The sequence below is a fragment of the Paroedura picta genome, chromosome 6 (assembly GCF_049243985.1).
Source record: "Paroedura picta isolate Pp20150507F chromosome 6, Ppicta_v3.0, whole genome shotgun sequence".
NCBI classification, from domain to species: domain Eukaryota; kingdom Metazoa; phylum Chordata; class Lepidosauria; order Squamata; family Gekkonidae; genus Paroedura; species Paroedura picta.
This window is the reverse complement of record NC_135374.1, coordinates 2,012,320-2,034,361: the sequence shown is the minus strand read 5'-3', so window position 1 is coordinate 2,034,361 and position 22,042 is coordinate 2,012,320. Positions and strand designations below refer to the sequence as shown.

The 22,042-nt window shown below is 52.9% G+C and overlaps 1 protein-coding gene across 2 annotated transcripts in view; it reads right to left on the bottom strand.

Moving 5' to 3' along the window:
• Positions 1-22,042, bottom strand: part of LOC143839309 (cGMP-dependent 3',5'-cyclic phosphodiesterase-like) — a 343,019-nt gene that overhangs the window by 89,581 nt on the left and 231,396 nt on the right. For both annotated transcript variants that reach the window (XM_077341142.1, XM_077341143.1), the window contains one exon: positions 20,226-20,314. In XM_077341142.1, the coding sequence (XP_077197257.1) occupies positions 20,226-20,314 (89 nt within the window). The remainder of the gene's footprint in view (positions 1-20,225; positions 20,315-22,042) is intronic.

Genomic DNA, 22,042 nt, shown 5'->3' with positions numbered 1-22,042 from the left:
TGGCAGTGAGGTGGGGGCACCATGGCTTTCAATGCCCTCTTCCAACTTTCCCAGATGCAGCTGATTCATTCCAGGAGTGAAGTCCAAGAAGGTAGGGATGCCATGCTCCAGGTGGGGCCTGGGGATCCTGGGGAGAGGAATGACAGTTCCTTTCCAGATTGCAGAGCTCAGATCCCATGGAGAAAAGGGCTGCTTGGGAGGGGGACTCTGTGGCCTTGGACCCCACTGAGGTGGCCTTGGACCCCTCTGTGGCCTTGGACCCCACTGAGGTCCCTGCCCTCCCCAGACTCAATCCCCAATCCTCAAATCTCCACAAGTTTCCCAAACTGGATTTGACAACCTTACGAGAAGGCCGTATCCTCTGATCCAACCTTCTCAAGTTCTTTGTCCTTTTTCTAAAACTCCTATTTAAACAAATGCAACCCCCCCCCCGCCCCCCCGGTTTTGTCTGGGCCTTTCCCCTCCCTTCCCCCTATGCCTGAGCCATGACCAAAGTGGGTGGCTGGGAGGGGAGGCATTTGTCCTCCTTCCAATGACCATCTCATCTCAGGCATACCGAGGAGCAATGGGCTGGGGGCGGGAGGGATATCAGCTCACGCAGGACGCTGAGTCCGGAAGGCAGCAGCAAGGGATAAATGTCTGAGGCAGGGGAATCTCACCAGCCATAAATCAAAACTTAGCTGGAGATCTGATACGTCAGACTCTTGGCTTCAAGAAACGACCTTGCTCTGGGCAGCAGAGGTTACTTTTCCATGCCTTTGCTGGGTTGCATGGTTGCCAGCTTTGGTTTGGGAATTGCCTGGAGACAGAGGGCTTGCGCCTTGGGGAGCACCCATTTTCTCCAGGGGAAGGGTCAGCTGGAGAGTGGTGGTAATTCTGGGAGATCTGCTGGTCCCCCCTGGAGTTAGCAAAAAGGGAAGACCCGACAACCAACAACAATCACCGACAAAAAGAAAGCGGATGAAATGGCTGTAGACAAGCAGAGAATCTTCTTAAAGATGCAACTCAAAGCCCAAATGAGATCTGGTAATTAAGATTTTGAAGAAGAAGTCTCTTCTTCATTGGCTTATGTTAAATTCCAGCGATTTTACATTATGTGCTAAATCAGTCCCTGTGAGTATCCAGATACAAGGATACTTCAAGGAGGCAGGCTGTACTCGTTTGGGTAGAGAAAAGCAGCATATAAGAACCAACTCTTCTTTTTCTTCTTCTTCTGTTGCCACACAGATCCTCTGTCAAAAATAACTGGTACCAAAAGTCCACTGGATACCTTTTAATTGGATGCTCACAGGGACTGATTTAGCACATATTGCAAAATCACTGGGATTTAAGAATAATAGAATCATAGAATCATAGTGTTGGAAGGGGACACACAGGCCATCTAGTCCAACCCCCTGCTCAACGCAGGATCAGCCCTAAGCATCCTAAAGCATCCAAGAAAAGTGTGTATCCAACCTTTGCTTGAAGACTTCCAGTGAGGGGGAGCTCCCCACCTCCTTAGGCAGCCTATTCCACTGCTGAACTGCTCTGACTGTGAACATTTTTTTTCCTGATATCTAGCCTATATCGTTGTACTTGTAGTTTAAACCCATTACTGCGTGTCCTCTCCTCTGCAGCCAACAGAAACAGCATCCTGCCCTCCTCCAAGTGACAACCTCCAAATGACTAGAAACGTAAGCCACTACGACTTCTCCTTCAAACTGAGCTAATTACTGGGTCTCGTTTTGGCTTTGAGTAACAGTAAAGAAGATTCTCCGTTTGTATATAACTGTTTTGTCAGCCTTCTTTTTGACTTATGATCCCCCCACCCCCCGGAGCTCGGCAAGCTACTTTCTTTCTCCAAAAGGTGCAGCAGAATAGGACCAGTTCAAGGTGTTTTATGACCCCCAACAAGTTGCCAATCTCCAGGTGGGGCCTGGAGATCTCCGGTATTACAATTGATGTCTAGAGTCGGCAGGGCACACTGCCCTGGGGAAAGCCGCAGCTTTTGATGGTGGACTCTGGGCCTTTCTGTCCCTCTCCCTCCCCTGGCTCCACGCCCAAACCTGCTTAAGTTGCCTTGAGGGTAACGTACGATGCAAGGGAGGCAAATTTCCTCCAGGCCAGACTGGCCAGGGACTTTGGGGCTTTTTTGAGGGGGAGGAAATCATCTGGGCATAGAATTGGGGTCACTGTGGGTGGGTGGGTAGGTAGTTGTGAGTGTCCTGCATTCTGCAGGGGGGTTGGACTAGATGACCCTGGAGGTCCCTTCCAACTCTAGGATTCTATGATCCTATGAAATAAGGAAGAAGGCCTAAAGATCAAAATATTCTGGCTACTGGCACTAAAAAACACAGCAGAAGCGAAAGATCAGGAGTTTCTTCAAACCCCGTAAGCCATGCTGGACACCCTGCCCAGAATACCCAGGCTCCTTTTCTCTCTCCATCCCTGCACCTTATCTTCAATCCAGTTCCTGAGATGAGTCACATGCAGTCAAACCACAGGCAAAGGACTCCACTCAGGCAAAGACAGGCAAATGCATCTTACCTGACAAAGGAAACCATTCGTCACACATTTGCAAATATGTCTTATCTGTTAAAAGGCTGACCCATGCAAATGCAGCTCACCTCCACCTGAGAGGTGAAAAAACTAAACGGAATAATCTAAAAGCCACCCCATCCCCCACAGACCCTTTCTGCCTTAGGAGACATACCTTTTAGCCCCGCTTTGGATTTCCTTTGGATGCTGCAAGTCAATATTTTTTATTACTATTACTATTACTATTACTATTACTATTACTATTACTATTACTATTACTATTACTATTACTATTACTATTACTATTACTATTACTATTACTATTACTATTACTATTACTATTACTATTATTTAATTTGTTACCCACGACTCCCAAGCAGGCTCACGGCGGGTCACAGATCTCCGGTTAAAACTCCCATTAAAACCCATTAAAATGGACAAGAAATACCAATACAGAAACCAACAATCCAGCAACATGGCGGACCCCCCCCCCCCAATCCCCAACTCCTACTACTAGCTCCAGAGGGAGGAGGGAGGAGAGACAAGATACCCAAAAGTTGTAGCTCGACACCAGGGGGCCCATCGATCTCCCCCCCCCACTGCCCCAGCCTCGACCAAAGACCTGGCGGAAGAGCTCCGTCTTGCAGGCTCTGTGGAACCCTGAAAACTCCCGCAGGGCCCGCAGCTCCTCCGGGAGCTCATTCCACCAGGTTGGGGCCAGGACCCAAAAGGGTCCTCATCACCTACAGCCTGATCCTTTTAGGCTGGAGACGCCAGGGATTGAACTAGGACTGAACTAGGGGCCTCCTGCATGCCAAGCAGAGGCTCTGCCATCGTGCCCCGGCCCCCTCCCTTGTGATTCCTGGAATAAATTCCTGCTGCCTTGAGCCACGCCTCCCGCCCAGTGACCGATCCCTCCAAACGCACATTTATTCGGCTCGCCCTCCAAGGAGTTGTGAGCCGGGTTTGGCCCTCCTATGTGCCGCAGGCTCCCAAAATAGCCAGCCGCCTTCTGGGCCTTGCAGATTAACCGGCAGGGTTGAGCTGATCCGTCTCCGGGGTTTGTTCGGCATAACGAGCAGAGGCCATCAAATTCCCGCTGTCTCATTTGGCGGATTCAGCTCCGAATGAATTTGCGGCAAGCCCCCAGCAGGCAGAGAGCCGAGGTCTCCCACCGCTCGGGAGGATCTGCTGCCTCTCTTGTTCAGAGATCGGTAACTTTTCGAGCCTTAATTGCCCGCTCTCCGCATCCCAAGGAAAGGCCCTGAATGCGAAGGACGCCACTCGAAGCCTTGTGAGGAATTCTGGGGAGCCCTGAAAATAACACCTTTTGCTGAAGGGGGGAGGAGATGACAAAGCTCCGACCTCCACAAAAGCTGCAATTAAGAGATTAGATAAAGGGGCTCTTTGCTTGTTTCTGCACCATGGCCTTCCTGGCGAAGTGCAGGGGGATAATGGTCCTGGCTCGGCAGAGGGGAACGATGGGAGGCAAAACTTCAGGCAGCAGATTTGGGGGGCGGGCGGAGGAAGCACGCATCAAATCATAGAAACGCTAACTTGGAGGGGCCACACAGGCCATCTATGCTCTATGTATGATCAGCCTAAAACAGGGATTCCCAACCAGGGTTCCAGGGAGCTGGGGTTATGGAACAGCTTCTCAGGGGTTCCGCGGCCTTTCCCAGGAGTTCGGACAGCTGCTGACCACACTAGATTCCACTGGAGCCCCCTTCTCCTGTTGCTCTGCAGCCTAGACTGATTCTGCACTTACTTTGTTTATTCCGTTGTGGATCCTGCTGAATTCAGATTGATTTGAACTCGGGTCATTCTCTATCGCCCCCCCCCCCCCATTGAAAGAGAAAGTGTTATGCACTTGGTTGAGGAAGCTCAGAAGGGGGAGGGGGAAGCAAGTGCAGCAGGAACCTCTTTCTCTTCTTGAACAGGGGGGGGGTTGGAGGCAGCAGAGGAGGGGGGAATAAATCCAAGAGGCAAATCTCTGCTGAGAGAAGTTAAGCCTTGCAATCGGGAACCAGGAAGTCTTTGAACTGACACCCTGGCCAATCAATGCTTTGCTACAGCATGGGAGGCATGAGGCAGCAAGTTAATTTGCAAAAAGCAGAGAGCTGCACATTTACTCATGGTGGTTTTTGAAATATCGAGGCTTATATCCACTCCAGGATATTGTGGGGGAAAGGTAGGATCATCACAAATCAATCATGCATGCTGCAGAGGGAAAATTTAAAGCTCCCAAAATCAAAATGCAAATCGAAATCAGTGTAGACTGCAGGGATTCATGCTGCCTCTGGCCACATGCCCCCTTGGGGGCGAGTGGGAATCTGGCAACCCTAACCGGACAAGGACATCGTGCTAGCATTGCGGCCACCAGCTAAGGTTGCCGGAGCCCCCTGGCTCTCGCTTTCTCCACCCAGGTAAGTGCCATTCACGGCGGCTGATCCAGAAAGTGGTTAATTACCCCCTTGGTAAAGCCGCCTGGGCCACGTCAGGAAAAATTCACATTGGGGACAACAGAAACAAATTAAAAAGCGAGCACAATTCGATTTGTTTCTCTGTTGCAGAGGAGAGGGGCGGGGGGCGGGGAGAGGAGGAGGAGGAGGAGGAGGAGGAGGAGGAGAGCCGTCCCTGAATTCCTGCCGGCAGAGCAGTGCCATGTGTTTGACGGGCACCACAGCTGGGCATGTGGGCCAGCGTGTGCTGTGCCGTGCCCTGGCATTCCGGTGAGGTCTGCCGTTCCGCACGGGGGAGGAAGCTGGGCTGGGAAATGCAGATGTGAGAAATGCCAATTTGGTCACTATCAAAGGTGCTTTTTCGTTTAATTGAAGGGGGATGATTCACGCCCGCCTCACCTCCGCCCCACTGAGCCGGATTTGTCTCATCGGCTCCATGGCGAGCCGCCGTTAATTGCATCAACAAAACCCATCAGACGGAACCGAAGACAAATTGGATCTGGGAAGGGACATGAAATAAAAGAACGGAGCCCTCCCCATGCCTCGCTGGCTTCTTTTGTGCAACACGGGGCCACCCTCCGGCCTGGCACTCGCTGGGGTTGGCAGCTCCGGGGTTCTGTTCCGGGCGGCCGAACACCTGGGTAAAGAAACATGGAGGTGACTGTAGGGACTGGTTTATGGGATTATGCCAGATCTGTGGTGCGCATGATTGAACAGCACACAAAGAATCTCCTGCAGGGAGCACTGCCACTCCAAGGCTCTGGGGAAGGGCGGGGTTTAAACGTAATATATATCTAAATAATAATTATTATTATGATAATTGAAGGAGGTCTCATTTGGCCTTAGCCAGGGCCAGGGCATGTTCTGTCTGGGACATCCAGAGAGTCACAGTTTGGCCACCCCTGCTCTCCTTGAAGAAGAAGGAAACGGCAGGTGGACCCTGAACCGGTTCAAATCGTTCCTCACGGAGTGGAGGAAAAGGGCTGCTACTGGAGACCAGTTGGCATTGGGGTGGGGTCTAGCGGGGTTCCGCAGGGTGCGATTCCATGCCTACAGTTTTCAATCTTTAGGGCAGCTTTCTCCACCAGGGTATCTTGACGGCCCCCGAAGGGTTTCCTGAATGGGTGGCAGTTCGTTAATTTTTTCCCCCATTTGTTAAACATTTATCGGGTGTCTTGTGGCGCAGAGTGGTAAGGCAGCGACATGCTGTCTGAAGCTCTGCCCATGAGGCTGGGAGTTCAATCCTTCCGAGATCGGTAAAATGAGTACCCAGCTTGCTGGGGGGTAAATGGTAGTGACTGGGGAAGGCACTGGCAAACCACCTCGTATTGAGTCTGGAGGGCGTCACCCCAAGGGTCAGACATGACCCGGTGCTTGCACAGGGGATACCTTTACCTTTACCTTTTTATGACCCTATATGGTCATGTCAACCCGCCTCCCCCTCCCCAAATGGCCAATGATGAGCCTGGAGGGGGGTGGGAAGGGGAGGGGCTCTGGGTGGGCGTGTCCCCAGCTCTGCTTCCCAAGCATATTCTGAATGATCTGTGGGGTTTCTCGGGGCCTGAAGGATCTTTCAGGGATTTCTGAACAGTAAAAAGCCTGAGAAAGGCTGTCGTACGCAAAGCCCTTGAGTCAAATTGTTTGCCATTTTGGGCCTTGTTGACACCAGTTGCTGATAATATCCAAATCTTTGTATCCTTCTCCAAATCTCCTGGGTCCTCCATTCCTGCCCGGCTGCTGTGAGTGAACAAATTGAAACGGAGCCTTGAAAAGACGGAGCTGATGTTGGTTGGGGGGGGGAGGGGGGGGGAGACCAAGAAGGACATCCTGTAGTTGCAGAGTGCCCCCCCTTCGAACGACTGTTTACGACGTCCTGACACTGCATTTCTCTGGTGTAACTCCGCAAACACGCCTGGCATTCACTGTTCCAGCAAACCTGCGACTCCAAGCCTTGAGCATAAATCCCACGACAAACAGAACAGAGAGTCTTTGGAGGAGGGAGCCGTGGGTCTGGAGCAGCAGAGGAAAGTTTGGGTCCAGGGGCACCGTGAAGACCCACAAAGTTTTATTCTGGGGAGAAGCTTTTGTGTGCAGGCACACTCAGAAGAAGTCGCACACTTCTTCGGATACACCCACACGCTGATGCCCAGAATTCAGCTTTGTTGGTCTTGAAGACGCCCCTGGATTCAGACTTTGTTCTCTTACTTGCATGAACAATTATTGTCTGTATAAAGACAATTCCGTCTATTTAATCTGCTCAAGAATAACTAGAGTACAGAATCGATTCCAGGGGGCGGCTGCGTTGGTTTGAGCCCAACAAAGTCCAAATCTGAGATCAAGGTTTCGAGGGAAGGGACGCTTCTTACACCCACCAGCTTAAGCCCAGAATCAAAGTCTGTGCTACCTTGAGTACTCTGAATGGGTGGAAAGGCAGCATTAATTAAAAAGTTATCAATCACCCAATAAGCCTTGGGATTGGCTTGTGCTCAAACCACCGGACCCCGACTTCCAACTTTTACAAAATGGACGTGTGGGATTTGCAGCCTGCAGGGCCCTGAGGCAGACGTGTGCCTGCTCTATTGTCACCCAGGGAGAACGGGTGGGAGGGGCTGGGTGATGCTGGGGTGGGGCTTCTGCACAGAACTGCCCGCCTGGGAACTGAGCCCCTTCCCCAACACCCCACCGCCCTTAACGAGGCTGGCAGCAGAGGGGAAGGTTGCTCTGGGCTCTGCCCTGCCATCAGGAAGGTGGGATGGGGGACTGGCAGCCATGGCAGGGGGGGCATCCTACACTGTCACCTGCACCGGAGGGAAGGCCACAGGGGTTCAAGCCAGGTGGCTGTTGGGTGTCACCTGTCATGAGTGAGCCACGCACAGAACCTCAGGCCTGATGTGTCAGGGGACGAGGCTGCTTGCAGCCGGCACATGCCCACTGCCAAGCCATCCTCGGCCACCTGGAGCAGGTGTCAGGGGTGTGGGCCAGTCTCGCTGCCCAGGTGTAGATCCCAGACCCTAAAGACACGGTGGCACTGAGGCCCCTGTCCTCCCCAGAGTTTCTCAACCTGAATCTGGCAAACGACCCCCCAGACCCTGCGGGCGACCCTACGCCTGAGCCCTCCAAATGCTTCCTCGTGGCTTTTCCAGAGCACAGGCCGCGATTTTCCAGCTGGTCAGCAACACCCTGCCAGCCCATCCGGGAGGCGTGCCAAGTGCCAGCTGCCAGCAGCCGCCAAATGCCCTCGCCAGCCAGTTTATGGCCCCCGCGAGTTATCTACCGCAAACAGATCAGAGGGAGGGACGGAACAGCCCTGGAGCAATGGCAAAGTTTGCACTGCCCTCGAGGCAGACCGGAACACCTCCAGGCATCCTGGCTGCACCCGCTCACGACCCCGGCCCTTCTTGGCACACAACTGCCTCGGGATTCCTCCTGGGCGATTCTTCCGGTGGGCACGCAGAGTGGCACGGTGGGACAGAACACAGGGAAGCGATCTTGATTCGGGTAGCATGCCTGGCTGCATCCAAATGTGCCTTCTTGAGCAACGTCCCATCAAGGTGCAAAAACATCTCATTGGAATGTTGAAAGCAGGATCATCTCATGGCTCCTGGCTTTATGCAGGTTAGCAAGGGCCTGGACGGCCCCGGCCAGCCTACTCCTGTCAAATATGAGAAGCTTAAGCTGAGGCAGCCCCTTCCACGGCTGAACTGGACTCCTAGAGTGGGAAGGGTCCATGCAGGCCATCTAGTCCACCCCCTGCTCAGTGCAGGATCAGCCTCAAGCAACCAGGAGAAGGATCTGTCCATCCGCTGCTTGAAGACGGCCAGTGAGGGGGAGCACCCCACCTCCTTAGGCAGCCCCTTCCACTGCTGAACTAGACTCCTAGAATCCTAGAGTGGGAAGGGGCCATGCAGGCCATCTAGTCCCACCCCCTGCTCAGTGCAGGATCAGCCTCCAGCATCCAGGAGAAGGATCTGTCCAGCCGCTGCTTGAAGACGGCCAGTGAGGGGGAGCTCCCCACCTCCTTAGGCAGCCCCTTCCACTGCTGAACTAGACTCCTAGAATCCCAGAGTGGGAAGGGGCCATGCAGGCCATCTAGTCCCACCCCTGCTCAGTGCAAGATCAGCCTCAAGCATCCAGGAGAAGGATCTGTCCAGCTGCTGCTTGAAGACCGCCAGTGAGGGGGAGCTCCCCACCTTCTCAGGCAGCCCCTTCCACTGCTGAACTAGACTCCTAGAATCCTAGAGTGGGAAGGGGCCATGCAGGCCATCTAGTCCCACCCCCTGCTCAGTGCAGGATCAGCCTCCAGCATCCAGGAGAAGGATCTGTCCAGCCGCTGCTTGAAGACGGCCAGTGAGGGGGAGCTCCCCACCTCCTTAGGCAGCCCCTTCCACTGCTGAACTAGACTCCTAGAATCCCAGAGTGGGAAGGGGCCATGCAGGCCATCTAGTCCCACCCCTGCTCAGTGCAAGATCAGCCTCAAGCATCCAGGAGAAGGATCTGTCCAGCTGCTGCTTGAAGACGGCCAGTGAGGGGGAGCTCCCCACCTCCTTAGGCAGCCCCTTCCACTGCTGAACTAGACTCCTAGAATCCCAGAGTGGGAAGGGGCCATGCAGGCCATCTAGTCCCACCCCTGCTCAGTGCAGGATCAGCCTCAAGCATCCAGGAGAAGGATCTGTCCAGCTGCTGCTTGAAGACCGCCAGTGAGGGGGAGCTCCCCACCTTCTCAGGCAGCCCCTTCCACTGCTGAACTAGACTCCTAGAATCCTAGAGTGGGAAGGGGCCATGCAGGCCATCTAGTCCACCCCCTGCTCAGTGCAGGATCAGCCTCAAGCATCCAGGAGAAGGATCTGTCCAGCCGCTGCTTGGAGACGGCCAGTGAGGGGGAGCTCCCCACCTCCTTAGGCAGCCCCTTCCACTGCTGAACTAGACTCCTAGAATCCTAGAGTGGGAAGGGGCCATGCAGGCCATCTAGTCCACCCCCTGCTCAGTGCAGGATCAGCCTCAAGCAACCAGGAGAAGGATCTGTCCATCCGCTGCTTGAAGACGGCCAGTGAGGGGGAGCACCCCACCTCCTTAGGCAGCCCCTTCCACTGCTGAACTAGACTCCTAGAATCCTAGAGTGGGAAGGGGCCATGCAGGCCATCTAGTCCCACCCCCTGCTCAGTGCAGGATCAGCCTCCAGCATCCAGGAGAAGGATCTGTCCAGCCGCTGCTTGAAGACGGCCAGTGAGGGGGAGCTCCCCACCTCCTTAGGCAGCCCCTTCCACTGCTGAACTAGACTCCTAGAATCCCAGAGTGGGAAGGGGCCATGCAGGCCATCTAGTCCCACCCCTGCTCAGTGCAAGATCAGCCTCAAGCATCCAGGAGAAGGATCTGTCCAGCTGCTGCTTGAAGACGGCCAGTGAGGGGGAGCTCCCCACCTCCTTAGGCAGCCCCTTCCACTGCTGAACTAGACTCCTAGAATCCCAGAGTGGGAAGGGGCCATGCAGGCCATCTAGTCCCACCCCTGCTCAGTGCAGGATCAGCCTCAAGCATCCAGGAGAAGGATCTGTCCAGCTGCTGCTTGAAGACCGCCAGTGAGGGGGAGCTCCCCACCTTCTCAGGCAGCCCCTTCCACTGCTGAACTAGACTCCTAGAATCCTAGAGTGGGAAGGGGCCATGCAGGCCATCTAGTCCACCCCCTGCTCAGTGCAGGATCAGCCTCAAGCATCCAGGAGAAGGATCTGTCCAGCTGCTGCTTGAAGACCGCCAGTGAGGGGGAGCTCCCCACCTTCTCAGGCAGCCCCTTCCACTGCTGAACTAGACTCCTAGAATCCTAGAGTGGGAAGGGGCCATGAAGGCCATCTAGTCCCACCCCCTGCTCAGTGCAGGATCAGCCTCAAGCAACCAGGAGAAGGATCTGTCCAGCCGCTGCTTGAAGACGGCCAGTGAGGGGGAGCTCCCCACCTCCTTAGGCAGCCGCTTCCACTGCTGAACTAGACTCCTAGAATCCTAGAGTGGGAAGGGGCCATGCAGGCCATCTAGTCCACCCCCTGCTCAGTGCAGGATCAGCCTCAAGCAACCAGGAGAAGGATCTGTCCAGCCGCTGCTTGAAGACGGCCAGTGAGGGGGAGCTCCCCACCTCCTTAGGCAGCCCATCCCACTGCTGAACTGGACTCCTAGAATCCTAGAGTGGGAAGGGGCCATGCAGGGCAACCAGTCCACCCCCCTGCTCAGTGCAGGATCAGCCTCCAGCATCCAGGAGAAGGATCTGTCCAGCCGCTGCTTGAAGACGGCCAGTGAGGGGGAGCTCCCCACCTCCTTAGACAGCCCCTTCCACTGCTGAACTAGACTCCTAGAATCCTAGAGTGGGAAGGTGCCATAAAGGCCATCTAGTCCCACCCCCTGCTCAGTGCAGGATCAGCCCCCAGCATCCAGGAGAAGGATCTGTCCAGCCGCTGCTTGAAGACGGCCAGTGAGGGGGAGCTCCCCACCTCCTTAGACAGCCCCTTCCACTGCTGAACTAGACTCCTAGAATCCTAGAGTGGGAAGGTGCCATAAAGGCCATCTAGTCCCACCCCCTGCTCAGTGCAGGATCAGCCTCCAGCATCCAGGAGAAGGATCTGTCCAGCCGCTGCTTGAAGACGGCCAGTGAGGGGGAGCTCCCCACCTCCTTAGACAGCCCCTTCCACTGCTGAACTAGACTCCTAGAATCCTAGAGTGGGAAGGTGCCATAAAGGCCATCTAGTCCCACCCCCTGCTCAGTGCAGGATCAGCCTCCAGCGTCCAGGAGAAGGATCTGTCCAGCCGCTGCTTGAAGACGGCCAGTGAGGGGGAGCTCCCCACCTCCTTAGACAGCCCCTTCCACTGCTGAACTAGACTCCTAGAATCCTAGAGTGGGAAGGTGCCATAAAGGCCATCTAGTCCCACCCCATGCTCAAATACAATTATAAATAAATAAATGAACCATGCACTCCAAGAGAGATTCAGTGGGTCTTAAGCACATAAGAAGAGCCCTGCTGGGTCAGGCCAGGGAGGGTCCCTCCAGTCCAGCCTCCCGTCTCACCCAGGGGCCAGCCAGTTCCTCTGCAGGGCCAGCCACAGGGCAGAGAGGCCGAAGCCTTCCCCTGAGAAGACCCTCAGTAGAGCCCTGCTGGGTCAGGCCAGGGAGGGTCCCTCCAGTCCAGCCTCCCGTCTCACCCAGGGGCCAGCCAGTTCCTCTACAGGGCCAGCCACAGGGCAGGGAGGCCGAGGCCTTCCCCTGAGAAGACCCTCAGAAGAGCCCTGCTGGGTCAGGCCAGGGAGGGTCCCTCCAGTCCAGCCTCCCGTCTCACCCAGGGGCCAGCCAGTTCCTCTACAGGGCCAGCCACAGGGCAGGGAGGCCGAGGCCTTCCCCTGAGAAGACCCTCAGTAGAGCCCTGCTGGGTCAGGCCAGGGAGGGTCCCTCCAGTCCAGCCTCCCGTCTCACCCAGGGGCCAGCCAGTTCCTCTGCAGGGCCAGCCACAGGGCAGAGAGGCCGAAGCCTTCCCCTGAGAAGACCCTCAGTAGAGCCCTGCTGGGTCAGGCCAGGGAGGGTCCCTCCAGTCCAGCCTCCTGTCTCACCCAGGGGCCAGCCAGTTCCTCTGCAGGGCCAGCCACAGGGCAGAGAGGCCGAGGCCTTCCCCTGAGAAGACCCTCAGAAGAGCCCTGCTGGGTCAGGCCAGGGAGGGTCCCTCCAGTCCAGCCTCCCGTCTCACCCAGGGGCCAGCCAGTCCCTCTGGATGATGCCTATTTATTTTTATTGATATTAGTCACATTTTGCATCATTTAGCACACTATGTTAACACTTGCTTTGCTTCACAACTTGTTTTTTAGACCTGGTTGTTCCCCCCCCCCCCATCAGTGTTTAAAGAACGTCCCGTCCTGTCTGTTCTACTCTTGAGTCCCCGTGAGGAAGATGTACTAACAATAACACAGACAAATAAATCAATTATGTAGCTCAGGGCAGCTTAGGATATCCATACAGTACACTAAAAGATAAAAAACCATTTTAAGAATCATCCTTTAGGACTGCTAGTAACGATCCGTTGCAGTCATAAATAAAACTTCAACTGCCTCCAAAATATCTAGAGCAGGGGTAGTCAAACTGCGGCCCTCCAGATGTCCATGGACTACAATTCCCAGAAGCCCCTGCCAGCAAATGCTGGCAGGGGCTCCTGGGAATTGTAGTCCATGGACATCTGGAGGGCTGCAGTTTGATTACCCCTGATCTAGAGTCCAAGCTCCCCTCTCTGTGGAGGCTCTTCCATAATTCCTGGGCTGTCACCGAAAAGACTCTTTCTCGTGTACGCACCAAACAAATGCCTTTGGTCAACGGAAACCTCAGGGGAGTCTTGACACATTATCTTGATTCCCAGGCAGGGACACCCGGGAGAAGGACGTCCTTCAGACGCCCCAGTCCCAGGGCACGTAGAATTACCCTCCTTTTAGTCGCTAGGCAAAATAACTTTCATTTTTCAAACCAGACTTTTCACCCATGGTTTATTCCCCTTTAAAGCAAATTCCGGACAGCTTCTGGCCTGAGGATCATCTTATGGACACCATTTGAGACACGCAATATGAATTTTATGCTCTTGTTATACCCTGGTCTGCTCTTCTAGCGGCGTCGGCCTGGTTTTAATAGTTGGGGTGTAATGGCTTTGTTTTATTATCTAAGTTGGAAGCAGCTTCGAGCGGGTCTTTGGGGATGTGGCGTTTAAATTTCCTAAATAAATACAATCTATCAGTGGGACATTCATTTTGTGCCACAAAATCAGCAAGGTTGGGGATCCAGTGATTGTGGTTTATAAAATTAGCCACGGGGTACAGAAAGTGAATAGAGAGAGCTTTTCCACCCCTCCCAAAATATTACAACCCAGATACAGCAGCTAAAGTTGTTGGGAATAAGTTTGAGACAGAAAAAAGGAAATATCTTTGTTCAACAAGTGATTAAACTGTAGTATTTACTGCCAGCGGAGGTAATATCTCCCACAAGCAGGAATAGATGAGATAGAAGAGCATCCCATCATTGGTGTTGGACTTGCAAGCCAGCCTTGAAGGGCTGTTGTTATGCCATTTAAGCAGCTGAGCTTGCCTCTGTGCTCACTAGCGGCATCAAGTGGTCACTGGTGAGATTGCAATGGAAGAAGAAACTGAAGAAGCCCTGTGTGCTTTGCTGAAGCAAGGAGGAAGGGAATGCTCCATTGGGCTCTTGGCTCTCTCCATCTGCTAGTGTGTGGGGAGTAGTCCTGCCCGCAGCTTAGTCTTAGAGACTTACAATGTGCTGCTTTTGTAATTTTTTCCTAAACTTTTGTACTCTGCTTCAATAAAGAGACTGAAGCAAATGAGAGAGGGTTCGTAAATAATCTTTCCAGTAAAGATTACTCTTGTTTAAGCCGGGCCAGCCCTGGACTTGATCTACCACTAAGCCACGGCCTCTTGGCCGCTGAACTCAGGCCTCGGCTGAGGGTGGCAGTGGAGTCCAAAGAAGGATGGAGATGGAGCACCAGTTTGTAGTGTGGAAAAGGACATCAGCAGAAGGGTTATTAACAGGCCCCCACCTGCCCAACCACCTCTCCCCTGGTCAAATGTTTGTTCTCCAGGATCCCTGGTTTACGAGCCATTTACAGCTTGGCACACATATAAAATTGCACTTTATGAGCCCCTGTTTTCCGATTGTTTGCTCATAAGCCTTTTAGCACCTTTCAGTTCATCGCAAGGAGTTTATTATAGGGCTTGGGCATGTGGAATATGCCACGGAGAAGCACCTTCTCTGGAGCAGAAGGCCACTTTAACACAGGGCCACGCTGATGGTTGCTGGGGACTGGACATCTCCTGGAATGGCCACCGATCTCCAAGTGACAACGATGCTGTGGGCAGTGGATTTTATGGCACCCCATCCCTGCTGAGCTCCTTCCCCTCTCCCAGACTCAGCCTCCCCAAGGATTGAGGCTGAGGCTCAGTGGCGGAGCAGCTGCTTGGCCTGCAGAAGGCCCCAGGTTCGATCCCTGGAAGCATCTCCACTTAAAAGGGCCAGGCAGGAGGGGATGGGAAAGAACCCAAAGAGAACCCAGGGAGCCAAGGACAGGATCTGTGGTTCAGTGGAAGAGCCTGTCTCTCTGCTTGGCATGCAGAAGGTCTCATTTGCAATCCTAGTACTGCCGGCTAAACGGATCCAATAAGTACACAAGAAGAAGAGTTGAGTGTTAGATGACGCTTTTCACTACCCGAAGGAGTCTCAAAGTGGCTGACAATCGCCTTCTCTTCCTCCCCCCACAACAGACCCCTTGTGAGGGAGGTGGGGCTGAGGGAGCTCTGACAGGCCTGCTCTGTGAGAACAGCTCTACAAGGGCTGTGATGTGCCCCAGGTCACCCAACTGGCTGCACGTGGAGGAGGAGGGGGCAATCAAACTAGCTTGCTGGATTAAAAGCTGCTCCGCATAACCCCTACACCAAGCAGTCCAGGGGTAGTCAAACTGCGGCCCTCCAGATGTCCATGGACTACAATTCCCAGAAGCCCCTGCCAGCGGATGCTGGCAGGGGCTTCTGGGAATTGTAGTCCATGGGCATCTGGAGGGCCGCAGTTTGACTACCCCTGAAGCAGTCCATCTAGCCCTTGTAGACCTCTGCTCCAGATGTTTCTCCAGCCCTGTCTGGAAGCCGTCTGTTGCAGCCTCTGCCAATTCCTGCAGCAGGGAATTCCACGTGTTCTTGACTCTTTGGGGGAAGAAGGACTTCCTCGTTTCTGTTCTACAGCTAGAGCTCGATTTCACAGAGTCCCCGCAAGTTCTTGTCTTGTGAGAAGGGTCTTCTTTCTCCGCCTTCTCCATCCCGTGCCTGATTGTGTGAACCTGTATCCAGCCACCCTCAGCCTGGTGGCAACCCCTCCCTCCTCCGGGCTCTGCCACCTCCAGGTTCCTCCGTCTCTTGAGGAAGATCCAGGCCTGGATCTATCGACCCTTGTAGGACCGCTGGGCCCCAAAACTGCCGTCTCTTCTGGGTGCCCGTTTTGTTTTTCCTCTGTGGGCAAGGATTAGCCCTGGTGTTGATAAGTTTCTGCCAAGAGCCATAAATCCTCCTATCTCCTTGATAAGCAAACAGGAAGCCGTGTCCTTTTCTGTTTTATAGGGGAAATCATTGAGGTGAATACACGCCGCGGGGGCAGGTGGGAACCGGCACAGAGGCAGCCAAACAAGCCGGACGTAAGTAAACTGTCAATTAGGTGCCCCGTTTCTGCACAGCTAAGTAGGTGAGCAGGAAAGAGCCAGGGCCCAGCAACACCTTGAAGGCTTCAGGTGAGCTGTGACTCAGGGAAGCTCCTCTCCTGCCATCGATTCTGTTAATCTTGAAGGTTCTGCTGGACTCCGGCTCTTTTCGGCTGCTACAGACGGACTCACACAGCTGCCCATCTGGATCTCTCTCCGTGGAAGGCATCACATTTAGCCTGGCTGAATGGGAATCCGTCTGCTTTGTGATAGAAAGACGGACTCCCATTCTAACTGCATCCGAATTAGTGAGCAGTGGGTCACGGAAGCAGTCACAAATTTTGTTAGCCTTGAAGGTTTTCCTGGACTCCTGCTACAGGCAAACCTACACAGCTGCCCATCTCGATCTGTCTCCCAGGAAGGCATAATATTTAGCTCTTCAAAACGGGGATCTATAAGGACAGATGGACTCACAGTCTCACTGTATCTGAAGAAGTGAGCAGGGACTCACAAATGTTCCTCTCCCCTATCACAGATTTTGTTAGCCTTCAAAGTGCTTCTAGGACTCTGGCTCTTTTCTGCTGCTACGTGGCTAATTTTTGTCAAAAGAATCAAGCTACAACAAACCAAAAACGAGATGCCAGGGCCTTCCCCTGAGAAGAACTTCGGAAGAGAAGAGGGGGGGGAGAGAGAGAATCCATTTTTCACTGTCCGAAGGAGCCCCAAAGTGGCTTTCAAAAACAAACCCTTCTTCTTGGATGCTTTAGGACAGTGGTCCCCAAACTTTTGGAGGCTGGGGACCGGCAGGGCAACTGCCCGCCCGCGCATGCCGGGCATGCGTGGCCGAAATCTCGCATGTGCGGCACTTTCGCGCATGCACGCATGCGTGAAAGTGACACACAGGCACGATTTTGGCTGTGCATGGCGCATGTGCGCATGCGCGGCCCTGATTCCCTCTCCCCCCCTCCGGCAGTAAGAAGCTTGCGGCCCGGGAAGTTTTTTACTGTGGGGGGGGGGGCGGGGAGAGGGAGACGCAGCCTGGCGCCATGGCCTTCGCGGCCCGGCACCGGGCCGCAGCCCGTGGGTTGGGGACCACTGCTTTAGGATGCTTAGGGCTGATCCTGTGTTGAGCAGGGGGTTGGACTAGATGGCCTCTATGGACCCTTCCCACTCTAGGATTCTATGATTCTTCATCATCTGGTCGGGTCACCTGTGAATGGGGGGGGGCACGGCCCCCTCCACTGGCCCATCCCCTCCACTGTCAAGCCACCATGCAGCTCCCTCCCCCTTCCAGTTTTGACAGGCTCGTGTTCTGGCGCTGAAAGGTCTATTACCGCAAATTGCACACATTTCTTTTTGACAGCGATCCCAGCGGAGCCCCCGGAGGCCGTGTCAGAGCACGGAGGCCGTAGCGAGCTCACTGCGTGGAGATTATATCATTAGCCAGGGATCAGTGGCATCTTGACGGTGTTATCGGTGCGGCTTCTCTCACTGCCTTTCGGCCCGGTGCGGAAAGCTCAAAGAACTGTGAAGGATCCGGGAAACAAGGGTGCCGCATGAGCGGACCCCAAGCTGGGATTTCCGATGACCATTGCCAGCCGTCTCCTCCCCCTCCCCCATCATTGGCTTGTTAACAGGGGCAAGTTAATTGGCCGCGAGGGAGCCGGAGCCAAGGGCCTGGCAGGGCAACCGCAAATCTCACCCCCTTTCTCCTCAACAGCCCCAAGGCCCCGCCTTGAGGAGTGCACAGGCTGGTCTAAGAAGCGGTTTTACCAAGTTCAGGATGAACACACCTTTTCCGTCTACATCTGGGGGTCCCCAATGCAGGAGGTGCTTAAGGATTCCGGGCACATGGCAGAGTACAGTTGGGGGAGAGCAGCCAGACTGGCCGTGGAGGACCCCCCCAGGGGAAAAGGGGGGAGGAAGGCAGCTATGGCCCCATGGGGAAGAGGCACTGCACAGGGCCCCTGAAATAAGGGGACTGTACCACCTCCTGAGGCAGCCATTTCACTGCTGGCTCCACCTCCTGAGGCAGCCATTTCACTGCTGGCTCCACCTCCTGTGGCAGCCATTTCATCGAATCATAGAATCATAGAGTGGGAAGGGACCTCCAGGGTCATCTAGTGTAACCCCCTACACAATGCAGGAACTCACAACAACCCACAATGACCCCAATTTCATACCCAAGTGATTCCCACACCACCACCAAAAATCTCCAGAATCCAGCCTGGCCTGGAGGGAATTCACCTCCCATCCCCACTGTGGCCATCAGCAATTCTCTGGGTAGGCAAGGAAGGGCCACAAGAGGCAAACCCTGGCCCATCCCTTCCTGCCCACCCACTCCCCACCTGCCTGAGTTCATAAAATCAGCCGTTCTATAAGATGGCTCTCCAGCCTCTGCTCAAAAACTTCCAAAGAACTCACCACCTCCTGAGGAAGCCTGTTCCACTGAGGAACTGCTTTAACTGTACGGAATTTCATCCGGATGTTTATTTGAAAATTCTTTTGAATTAATTTCAACCCATTGGTTCTGGTCCGACCCTCTGGGCCAACAGAAAACAACTCTGCTCCATCTTCTATAATATGACAGCCCCTCAAGTATTGGGAAATGGCCATCACATCACCTCTTAGTGGCCTTTTCTCCAGGCTAATCAGTCGTGTGTCCGTGTGAGTGTCAGGCTTCTTTCCCCTTTCTGCATGGGTTTAGTTCCCATCCAAGCTCAGTTTGTTTCCCGTTTGCTGTTGTTTCTGTTTTTCTAAACGGTGCTATTCCCCCAGGTTTTCCCCTTTCTTGGTTTCCAAGGTGAAGATGATTCACAAGCAGAATGACTCCATATATTCTTCTCCCACCACTTAAGGCCAAGCTTCCACCTCCAACAAATTGACTTCTTTGAATTCTGGGTAACCATCTTACTAGAAGGTTGTCCCCTCATTAGAATAATTTTAAAAACTCCAAACATTCCACTGTACTGAGTTCCCTTAATTTTTTTAAAAAAAGAAGGTGACAAGATGGGAGGGAATGGGGGGATGGCACGATTGGGAGCATTTTACAATGCCCCCCCCCCCACTGTGTGGTGTGTATGTTGGGAGGAAAAGGGAAGCATCAGAAGGGGATTTACAAGGAAGGCTTGTCTATAGTTCTGAGACAAATGCTGAGCCCCAATTCGCATGACTTGGGGAAGGGGGGGGGGTCTTATAAAAAATTAAATGCTTAAGCAGTACTTGAGCTTCGATAAAATGAAGATGGGGAAACCTTCTACTTAGATGCCACCTGGGAAGTGAAAGAAACTTTAAGAATCTTCACCTTACAAAAAAGGTGCTTAAAACTGACCAATGAGCAGAGACTAACCAGCCACACACACACACACACACACACACACACACACACACACAAAGAAAAAGAAAAAAAAAACTTGGCAGTCTGTTTTTTCGTATTAGTATGCACAATACTACAGTGTGTGATTTGGAGGAGAAAAATCAGAGAAAGACCAAATGTGCAGAATGCAGGAGCAGGATGTGAATTAAAGGAATACCGGCTTCTATTCAGTGATAACCAGAATTAAGCTGTGCATGCAGAAAGGTCTTTTGACTCCCACGCACACTAAATAACGCACTTTCAGCCCATTATCAGCGCACTTTGCAACTGGATCTTACAGTGTGAAACGGCATAATATGATTGCCAACAGTCGCTGAACTGGATGGAAACTGCATTATTTAGCACATGTTAAAGCGTGCACGTTCTCTCCTTAATCAGCAGGTCTGAAGTACATCCATCCTTCTGGTCCTGGCATTAAACAAACGGTGCCGAAAAGCGAGAAATGGTGCTGTTATTTTATTGTACCGTTTAAATATATACATTTATATAAAGCAGGGGTAGTCAAACTGCGGCCCTCCAGATGCCCATGGACTACAATTCCCAGGAGCCCCCTGCCAGCGAACGCTGGCAGGGGGCTCCTGGGAATTGTAGTCCATGGGCATCTGGAGGGCCGCAGTTTGACTACCCCTGCATATAAAGTATAGAAAACATATAAAATATATCTGGGCTTACCGGAGTTTCCCCTCTTGGGGCAACTCATGGGGCGGGTCATTGCATGTAAGATGGTCTTCTTCATCCAATAGATAGACGTAGACTCTTTCCTGTGGGGCGAAAAGCACAGGTTTTTAAAGCTCTCTTCTGTCACTGAAATAATATGTGAATACAAACATATTATTATAATGTTGTCATAAAATAAGACATTTCGCTATTGCTATATATTTTCAAAACAGTGGAGACTCTTCTACACCCTCGCATTTCCCTTGATAACGCCAGCGGCAAAACATCAGAAAGGGGAGTGACGCTTCGGAGTCATAGTCTGTGCCCAGGTCTCTCCAGCAGCAGAATGTAATAAAAGAAAGGAAGACATGGGGCCACTCAGCACTTCTAAAAAAATTGCATTAAGGGGCCCCATCTCCTACCGACCGAGCCCTCTCAATGTACCACTGCACCAGCTTCCGTCCAAACAGATAGAAGAAGAAGAAGAAGAAGAAGAAGAAGAAGAGTTGGTTCTTATATGCCGCTTTTCCCTACCCGAAGGAGGCTCAAAGCGGCTTACAGTTGCCTTCCCTTTCCTCTCCCCACAACAGACACCCTGTGGGGTGGGTGAGGCTGAGAGAGCCCTGAAATTCCTGCTCGGTCAGAACAGTTTTATCAGTGCTGTGGCGAGCCCAAGGTCACCCAGCTGGATGCATGTGGGGGAGCGCAGAATCGAACCCAGCATGCCAGATTAGAAGTCCGCACTCCTAACCATGACACCAAACTGGCTCTCAGATAGAAGCTCAGCTGGGTGGTCTTATAAATTAGAAACATGACAGTGGTGTGGTGACTTTGGGAAGGAAAGTTTCAACCCTGGGCTTTCCTGACAGCTCTGGAAGGGATTCCCAACTGGGTGGGTGTTAATTAATTTTGTATATGTTATCAGGCGATATGCCCCTATGTGGTCACGTTGACCCACCCCCCTCCGAAAACTGACACTGAGGGGCCTGGAGGGGGTGGAAAGAGGAGGGGCCCCAGGTGGGCATGTCCACAACTCTGCTTCCCAACCACATTCTGCACGATTGCGCCACTTCTAGGGCTACTTCAGAGGTTTCTCAAGGGCGAAAAAGTTGAGAAAGGCTGGCTTACTCTCTAATAGCCAATTCCATGTTGGTGCACCCTGACCTGCTAAAAGCATTCTTCTTTTGGAAACAGCGCCACTGCAATGTACTTTCCCCTTCCACTCAGCCTGCATTCTGGCGTTGAGGTGTCCAGAGAGCACTCAAATACTTTCCAACGTCAAACACGAGTGGAATTGAGGAAATGTCACCTGCAGAAGCCAAACTGAGGCAGCCTCCGTGTTTTGCAAGTCAAGAAGGAAAGAGCTGGATCACGAGTCCCGCGCTGGGCACAGACCGCGAGGAAGCGCGGTGCGAAAAGATGAACCTTCCCTGCGGAGGGTCGATATTCATCACAGCCCGGCCACAGAACAAGCAAAGAGGGATAATAACGGCTATTATAAAATACAGCCAGCAAATGATAGAAAAGGATGAAATATTCAGAGGGCATAATCTCTCTTCCCAGATATTTATGCCCTGCCTTCGCTGCGCAATCAGAGAAGTTTAAAAAAAAAAAATACAAACATGATATAGCCCCCCGAATCCACTCCGGAAGTACAAATGTAGCCTGATAGCATTAAAAATTTCAACCATAAATTTCCTTCCGACAGCAAACGCCATAAAAGCAGCGGCACCAGCAGTAGAGAACAGAGCCATAAAAGAAGAAGAAAATGTAATGATCCAGCACCAAAAGCTGGAGAAAATACATTTCATCGCGATGCACAAAGCCCAGCA